This window comes from Cyprinodon variegatus, unplaced genomic scaffold (assembly GCF_000732505.1).
Source record: "Cyprinodon variegatus isolate N-32 unplaced genomic scaffold, C_variegatus-1.0 Scaffold24, whole genome shotgun sequence".
Taxonomy (NCBI): Eukaryota; Metazoa; Chordata; class Actinopteri; order Cyprinodontiformes; family Cyprinodontidae; genus Cyprinodon; species Cyprinodon variegatus.
Window position 1 is genome coordinate 2,286,621 of NW_015150477.1, and position 9,146 is coordinate 2,295,766.

At 37.4% G+C, this 9,146-nt stretch overlaps 1 protein-coding gene across 1 annotated transcript in view; it reads left to right on the plus strand.

Annotated features, from left to right (window-relative positions):
* Positions 1-9,146, plus strand: part of bace2 (beta-site APP-cleaving enzyme 2) — a 23,126-nt gene that overhangs the window by 10,760 nt on the left and 3,220 nt on the right. Inside the window, exons 4-8 of the mRNA XM_015394255.1 lie at positions 3,869-4,000; positions 4,476-4,610; positions 6,392-6,493; positions 6,889-7,038; positions 7,132-7,297. Of these exons, the coding sequence (XP_015249741.1) occupies positions 3,869-4,000; positions 4,476-4,610; positions 6,392-6,493; positions 6,889-7,038; positions 7,132-7,297 (685 nt within the window). The remainder of the gene's footprint in view (positions 1-3,868; positions 4,001-4,475; positions 4,611-6,391; positions 6,494-6,888; positions 7,039-7,131; positions 7,298-9,146) is intronic.

Here is a 9,146-nt window from a genome sequence, read left to right on the forward strand (position 1 = left end):
ATTTAAAGGTAGATTTAGTGATGGACTCTGAATCATTGTTTTGCTGCAGAAACCAAATGACCTTGAGCTTTAGGTGCAGTGTCCATCTAACTAAGTCTTGTAATCTTGGGTCTACCCAAAATTTATTTTTGTTCTTGTTTTTGAGATTTATATACTAAGAGCCAATTCTGTTGGATTTTTACTATTCTTTTGAGAAAATTTTACTCAAAAAAAGTTCAAATATCTTCCAGTGCAGCTGCAGCTGGAAAATTGCATATGGTGAGACTTCTTATTTAAAGAATGTAGATCATGATTTTCCAAGAATTCTTCCCACAGAGTCTGACCACTAGTGCAATTTACACTACTGGTCAGACACACAAGCAATAGCTGTCAAGCAATAATTGGCAGATTATTGCAATCAATTTGAGTAGAATACATAATTTAAATTCTTTGTTAGTATATCAATCTCAAAAAACGATCCTTTATCATATAGGGTTACAGTGGCTTGATTGTTTTATTCACTTAAAAAAAAAAATCTTCATTTGAAAACCAACTTTTGATGATCTGAAATTGGAGAGAAACAAAAAACTGAAATCAGCAAATAGATGCATACTTTTTCACCAGACTGTAATGTTGAAATGAGACAATCCAAATGTTTTTACCAGGTGTTGGCTTTCTTTGGGCATGATAATTTAGTCAGGAGCAGCACAGGAGTTTCTTTCTTTAGCTGTTCTCCAGAGTCACCCTCTGGATCAAATGCCAGTCACTTAAAAGCAGATACAGTATGCTCACACTGACCACTTTGTGCTGTTTTTGTCTTTAAAAGATCAGGTTTTATTTGCTTGAGGACATTTTGTCATGCTTGGCTTACCACTGAACTAACATGGAAATCTTTATCTCCATAAAAGAAAGAACGGTTGCTTAGGAGGTGAAATACAGTTTGTTTTTAAACGTACTGTTAATGCACACATTGCAGCTTTTAACTTTTATCAAGACTGGCTTTTTAATAGCATCATGTAAGATAAAAAAAAATTCTGCAAATTACAGGGCCTTGCAAAAGTTTTCATACCTGGAGAAGTTATTTTTTTGGTTTTTTTGTGTCTGATTTCAACTTGTTTGGAATATATTGCATTTTACCAGCTGCATGTTAGGATCTTGAAGGAATCAAGATCAGAAATGTTAGAAGTACTATGTAATACAAAAACTAGAGTTCAGAATCAAGTTTCAACCAATTTATTAAAATATATGGCTAAACTTCTCACAATATTTTACATGGAGTTTGGAGAAGAGCATAACTTAAGCTTGATCCAGACCCCACAAGTACAGAGAAATTTGTTCTTGTTCTTTTTGTGACAGCAAGAACTACCGTAGAAAACAGGTTTACCTAGCTAAGCTGCCAAAAGTATGGAAAATCCCATCCATTGTAGCGTACGTCCTATTCACAAAGGAAAACACAGGGGCAAAAGAAACATTTCTTAGATTGATAAGGAGGCAGAGGAGGGCAACATATTTCTGTTACTCAGAAGAGGAATCATATAAAAGACTATATTTTGCTCAAATATTTTATTTTATCTATCTATCCGTCTGTCTGTCTATCTATCTGTCTATATATCTATCTATCTGTCTGTCTGTCTATCCATCTATCCATCCATCAATCTATCCATCCATCCATCCATCCAGAGCCCTTCCTCAAACTATTGATCTCATAACGGATCACTGTACAGAGTTTATCGTCTTCAAATCATCGCCACTTTTCCTATTTAACAACAACAGCCATCCAAATCCTGACCAATCCCACCACTATTCTCAGACATGCTGCGAGGAAAATGTTCTGCCCTGACCATGTGGCAGCACAAAAGCCTTGGTTCTATATCAGCCTTTAGCAGTCACACAGCTCTTATAAAAGTATGACGTCAGAATTATCCAAGCCCTTTTTATGGGGGGAGGTTCCTGAAGAGATAGCACCCTTGTTGAATCCAATCTGATTTCTCATTGGTCCTTACCCAGTCTTTATCAGTAGATTATGGCTCCCTCTGCCCCATCAGCTGTGATTATTCTAGTTGGCACCAGGTTTTCTGCCTACAGCAGATAATGTATTTCTGACAGGCACAGAAAAATAGGAACATGACCTCAGGCTAAGCTGAAGAAATACACATAAACAATTTCACTGACTTTTAAATAATAAACCTTCCTATAAGAATAAATAGACTGAAAACTGGACCAAAAAGGAACCCATCGCTCCCTTTGCACTCAGTCACCTCTATTCACTGATCTGTTTGAAACACTTCTGCATCTTTGCTCTGAGATTATCAACATGTTTATTTTTGGCTTCTTGCATATCTGCTCTGTTTTAATGTGCTTTGTATTTCTAAATAATTCACTCAGGACACATTTACATGTAGGATAAGATCAAGCTTTGTAAGGTCAAGCATGTTCGTGTAAGGTACATGTAAGGTCAAGCTTGATGAAAGACACCATTGTCTACCCAGCCCATAGGCACCTAGAGATGTTTACAGAAGTTAGGAGACATCGGATATGAAAAAAAGAGGATAAGTTTCTGTCCTGGAGCAGAACTAAACAGACTGATGTGATTCTTGCAATGCTGCGACTCTGTTCTTATTCTTGGAACAATTAATAGACCTTTTTTACAGCATCTGATAAAGGTAAAAAAACCCTCTTCGCTGTCATCCGTGTTCACAGAGGATGGTGTGTTCAGGGTGATGAGCAGCGTTGGATTTGAAACAACTGCTTTTGATTCCTGGATGCATTGATGTCAATTTTTTTGTTCCTACACCACTTTTAGTTCTAGATAGATAGGTAATATATAAATAAAGTTTAGCTCACTCCTACACTCGCTCACATACTCACTAACTAGTACACTTGCCTAGTTTAGTCTTTTCAAACACATGCAAGGTTTTGCATATAGGACTTTACTTCAGATCTGACTAGAGCAGGCATGTCCAAAGTCGGTCCTTGAGGGCCGCTGTCCTGCAGGTTTTAGAGGTTTCCCTGCATCAGCAAAGCTGATTCTGATGATTGCAGTTCAGCAAAAGCCTGTTAATCGACTATCAATGGAAATCTGCTGGACTGAAACAGGGAAAACTCCAAAACCTGCAGGATAGCAGCCCTCGAGGACCAACTTTGGACATGCCTGGACTAGAGCATCATCTTCCTGACGCAAATTTTAGATCATACTACTTTTGGCTTTAATTTGAACAGTTTCTGTTCTTGTCAGTCTTTCAGTAGTCAGATTTGTGTATTTGAGTACACATCTAAAACTCATCAGTAGACTCTCCCATCTGAGATCTAGGTCTCTGCAGCTCCTCCAGAGTTACTATGGGCGTTTTTGGTGGTCCTGTGATTAAAGCTCTCCTTGCTGGGCCTTGCCATATCTTTTTAGATCTACAGCTGTGTCTTCATCTTTCCATTTTCAAGTGATAGATGAAACAATTCTCTATGAAATGTTAAAAGTTTGAGAATTTTATTTTATGACCAATTTGATGGTGTTAGAGTAAAAGAGGAAGAAAGCTTGTGAGCATTTGCTGTTTGTTCACTAATGTTCTCTAGCAAACCTCTGAGGTCTTCATAGAGATCAAATGACACACAGATGAAGCCGCTAAGTAACCTGAAAACAGTCCTGGTGCACTGGAATATTTTGGAATATTTGTGTAAAAGGGTTTCAAAATGAGTTTGTGCCTCTTTTTACTTGTTAAGGAAAGGAAAACACGTTGGATCATTTCTCATCCATTTCAGATTCATATGCTAATTAGTGTATCTCATAAAATCCAAATAAAATACACACTAGAATTGGGGTTGTTTTCTGTAAAACAAAATAGGCACCAGTTAAAGTATTATGCTTATAGTGCATTGCTTCCTGTCTTTCAATCAGCCGGACTCCTCTGTGGAGCCGTTCTTCAACTCGGTGGTGAAGCAGCTGGGAATCCCCAACACCTTTTCTCTCCAAATGTGCGGAAATGGATTGTCAACCAGCAGCGTGGTCGACCCTCCTGCTGGCAGTCTTGTGAGTATCCACAATGGCCACATAAGGTTGCCTAAATAATAAACTATATTCATTTGTAATCTGATAACATTTTGAAATTGTTTGATATCAGCTTTAGGGTTTTATTACATTTTAACATACCGTCCTGGTTGTGCTGAACCACTGGAATGTTTCTCAGTACTTTCTACTCAACAAAATGATTAAACATTAATTGACCAGACAGCAGCTGAGTGCAGTTTATAAACATAATAGCTGATGTCCTGTGTGTCAGCAAATTTTCCCTTTGGATGCCTATTCTGGTTAGAGAGGAGCTTAATATTCTAAAATAGCTTCCTGCTGAGAGCAGGTCTGTCGCTGTTGCACACACAACCTTGGCACCTTGCACCCTCTGATGCTGACAGATGGATTAGTTGGTAGGAGGCTTCTGTGTGTTTATGCAGTGTGCTGGGCCAGAATGTGAGCAGATGGATGAACCTTTGCTTTTTTTTTTTCCTAGATAATGGGTGGGGCTGAACCAACTCTGTATCGGGGGCCGATTTGGTACACCCCTATTGTAGAGGAGTGGTACTACCAGGTGGAGGTGTTGAAGCTGGAAGTTGGAAATCAGAATCTGAATCTGGATTGTAAAGAGGTAAACATCAAGCTCTGCACTGTCTGACTGTAATATAAAATGCTTCCCACATTTATCGCCACTGCTGGTAAAGATGTGTTACAAGCCTTATAAGGAAGCCATCTTTTACTTGGGCTGCATGATCTCATATGGAAAATACCTGAAAAATTCAGTATTTAAATTGATATATTTAGCATGGATATAGTCATGTTGAGAAATGAAGGATGAACCATCCGTCCTTAAATGGCTGTTGTGACAAAACTGCAGAAAAAGAAAGGCAGAGGAGGAAGGACAGTGTTTAGCAAAACAGAAAGGCAGTTGCAACTATTATGTGGCTAATAATCTATGTGTTTATTATTTTATTGATGTATCGACTAATAATCAGTTACCAAAAAACATTTTATAGAAGATCTTTTAAGGAATTTGAACAACGTTCAGCTAAAACTTTGCAGATTCAGGACTTCTGGATAGAGAATATGTACGGACAAAGACGCTTTTTCATCTTACATGCAAAATATGTTTAATTATTATAATTTTTTTTACTGTTTACTTTCTGGTCCAAATTGTTTTTCTGTATACTTAACAATTGATTACCAAATTAATTGGCAGTTATTTTAATGAGACAAAAAATAAAATTTATTGTTTCAACTCTAAAAGGCAAAACTTTTGTTAATTTGTATGGGAACACATTTGATTTAAAGAAACAAATAACATGAACAGAAGCCAAATTAGTTCAATTTAATCAGTGGGTAATCCATGAGCACCTAATATTGAAAATGACAAAAATTTGTTTGATTTAGATTTTTTATTATTTCAAAAATGTACATTCATGATCTTTTGATTTTTCTAAAATGTTAGCAAATTTTTTATAGCTTATTTATTTTATAATCTTACATTTATGCATTAACATATTTTATAATGAATTTTCAAGTGATACCATGTACTGTGGAAGTAGCTAATCTATGTTTTTATTAATATATTATTTTATGCCCTTTGTTTGGATAACTGCTAATACTTATTCATGTTCAAAAATATAATTTTCTTCCAGTGTAAATAATAGTAACTGGGATTTCAGTTAGATCACAGACATAATCATAACTTTTCACATATATAAGCAGCCATATTAACAGGATTCCTGGGGGTCTTAGCAGAGAAACAGGCCCATATTATCACAGACCCTCCTCCATACCTAATAGTGAGCATGATATTTCTCCTTATTATAATTTTTTTCTGTTCCTCTGAACCATCTGCAAAATTGGTTGCCAAAAATTCCATTATTAGCTGTCCAGAGCTTGCTGTCCTCAGTAGATTTAACATGTTTGTTTGTGATGGCATCCAAACCAATCAGATCAAGTCTGATTCATATTGAGACGTGGAACTCCCAAGATTCCATGTGTAACTTAAATAAAAGTGGTGGAGTTATGTATTTTATTTTTTTTCTTGTACAAATAAATGTTGAATAAAATGTATTTTTCAAAAGAAGATTAACTTAAAGGTTTTTCACACATCTTTACTACAACTATTATTGCAGCATAGTAGCTGTCCTTGAGCAACAGAGAGACTGTTAATACTAAAGATCTGCTTGTTGGATGATTTTTTTAAGGTTATTTTTAGTGGATCATTTACATAAATGTAGAACGCCTGCTGTACTGTTGAGGAATGTAGTTTGCCTGCTTTTAAAAAAAACAAAAAAAAAACCCCCCGGTGGTTAACCATCCTTTTTAACGGGGTTCAAAGGCCCGGTGAAATAAAAAAAAAAAAAACGCTGCACATCTCTCTTTTTTCTTTTTTTCTCCCCCCAGTATAACTCAGATAAAGCCATAGTTGACAGCGGGACAACGCTGCTGAGACTTCCTGCCAATGTCTTCAGTGCGGTGGTGGAAGCCATCACAAGCAGCTTACCGGTACGCTGCCTCGTTCTCACAGACGATGATGAAACAGGTTGTCAGAGCAAAGGGAGGCAGAGAGAGAATAGTTGATCCTTACTGTTTAGGGATGCAGCAGCTGTAGGTAGAAGGGTTCAGGGGGTTCCTGCTTGGAAAGTAAGTATGCTACCTCCATGCAGTTGTTTATTTTAGATTCTTTAGGCATTTTCACCTTTTGAAACTACATTCAAGATCAATTTGAACATTTGCCTGTAACATGCTCTCATTCTTGCAAAGCTGTCAAATGAAAGACAACATCAAAACGTGTTTGGTGCCAAAGTGACCTTCTCTTTCTGTTCCTTTATCATTCACGCTGCCTGTCTTTTTCATTTTAACTCTTTTTTTTTTTTTTTTTTCCCCTCTCTTTGATTTAGATCGATAATTTTTCTGCAGGGTTCTGGGAGGGCACCAAACTCGCTTGCTGGACAAAGGGTGAAACCCCCTGGGAGTTTTTCCCAAAGATCTCAATCTACCTAAGATCCACCAACTCTAGCCAGTCCTTCCGCATTACTATCCTGCCTCAGGTAGCTATGCACAGAAAGGAAAATCCTAGCTCCACCTTCCCCCAGAGGACCTTTATGAGGTGTCATATATGGTGTTATTTTGTCACATTACAGCTTTACATCCAACCAATCGGAGACTTGGAGGACTTGGACTGCTTCCGTTTTGGCGTATCTTCCTCGGCTAACGGATTGGTGATTGGAGCCACCGTTATGGAAGGTTTCTATGTGGTGTTCGACCGCGCCCAGAGGAGACTGGGCTTCGCTCTCAGCAACTGTGCAAGTAAGGAAGCAATGCCTTTAAAACATCCACTTATGAATAGAATAAGAACTCTCAGTGTCTGTTACCAGTTTATTTTAGTAATCTGCTAAACTTATTCCTGCTGCTTATCATTTTTAATGTTTTTCTGTAGTCCTAACTATACAATAGACTTATCTGGCCTCTTTAAAATGTTGGTTAGATGTAGCAACATGTGGATAAATGGCTCAATGCAGCAATGTAGCTGATGATGCTCCTTAGTGTTGAATATTTCCACAGAAAATACTCACAATGGCCCTAAACTAATACGTATTTTGTCATCTTACAACCTAAAATCTTGAAAGTGTTTTATTGGGATTGAGATTAAAGAGCAACACAGTGAGTCCAAAACTGAGAAGTGGAATGAAACAAATGGTTTCAGCATTTTCTACAACTAGAAAACTAAAAAGTGTTTAATGCATTTGTATTATGCCCCCCTTTACTCTGTTAACTCAAAAAAAAATAAATAAAATTTGAATGACCTTCAGATTTCGCTAATTATTTAGAGCAGGTTCTTAAACCCGGTCCTCAGGGCCCTCTGTCCTACATGTTTTAGATGTTTCCTTGCCTCCAGACACCTGACCTTACTAAAAAGGTAATTAACAGGCATTTGCAGCATTTGGGGGCTGTTGAGGAGGAAATGCAATCTTTTGCATCATGTGTGCTGGAGTAGAGACATGTCTAAAACATGAAGGACATTTGACCCTGAGGACCAGGGTTAAGAAACCCTAATTTAGCGAGTATAGCTGAACTGTGTTTGAATCTAATCAAAGTATAAATCCAGCTGTTCTCTTAAGACCACAGGGGAGAACGTCTGTGAACAAACAGCATCATAAAGACTAAGGACCAATTCAGGCCTTTATGGGCAACTGGGAAGATGAAAGTTATACGAAGTCCAGAAGAAAGGATGCAGAAACGCATGCAGTGGTCAAAGCTAACATGTGACAGAAGATGCTCTGGTCACATGACAGTAAAACTGAACTTCATGGCATACATGCAAAATGCTGTTTGTTAACTAGCATTGCATGCCACTCTGAAGACGCCATGCCTTGTTGAGCTCATAAAGTGGAAGCTTCAGCATCAGATATGAAAGCATGTTACATTATTATTTACACAATCTTATTGGTGAGAAATGTAGTGTTATTTTCTCTGCTTGTTCAAAAATGAACTGCAGTGTGTTGGTTAATTATGAAAAGCCCTACATGAAGAACGTAGGTCAAGTTTAGGATTTTTTGCTCATTAAGTCGTTTTTAAAGTCAAAGTATAATCTTGGATTCATTAATAACCAATCCAAAAGCAAACTCTAAAGTTCAGGTTGTTTAACCAACACAGCATAATATGCAGAGCCAAAGGTAAGCCTCGCTCCATGTGCAGAAACGGCCTCAGAGGGTTTTTGATATAAGTTCCGCTCATGTGCTGCATCAGGTATTAAGTAGGCTAATAGTTTGGTTTTGTGTTTGTATGAGCTTTGCAAAGAGTTCGTGTTCCCATGTCAAAGTACAAAGATCACCTTTGTTCACACTAAGCAAATGCACTTTGAGCAGATACTGGCCTGAGGCCGAGGATGCAGACTTGTGACGTTTACTTGCCGGCTTTACTCTCTGATCTGGTGAACAGATTAATGGGCCTATTGATGAGCTTCTGTGAAAGTTGAGGATGTGGCCCTGTAGCTGGCAGCTTTTTAAAGAAACTAATAGGTACATTTGATCAACTTTGTTTTAAATAGATTTTGTTTATCATTAGTTATAATAAATTATCTTAATATCATAAAACAACACACAGAATAATTTCACATACAGCTCAAATTGCATCCTGCAGAAAGACCAAAAATAAA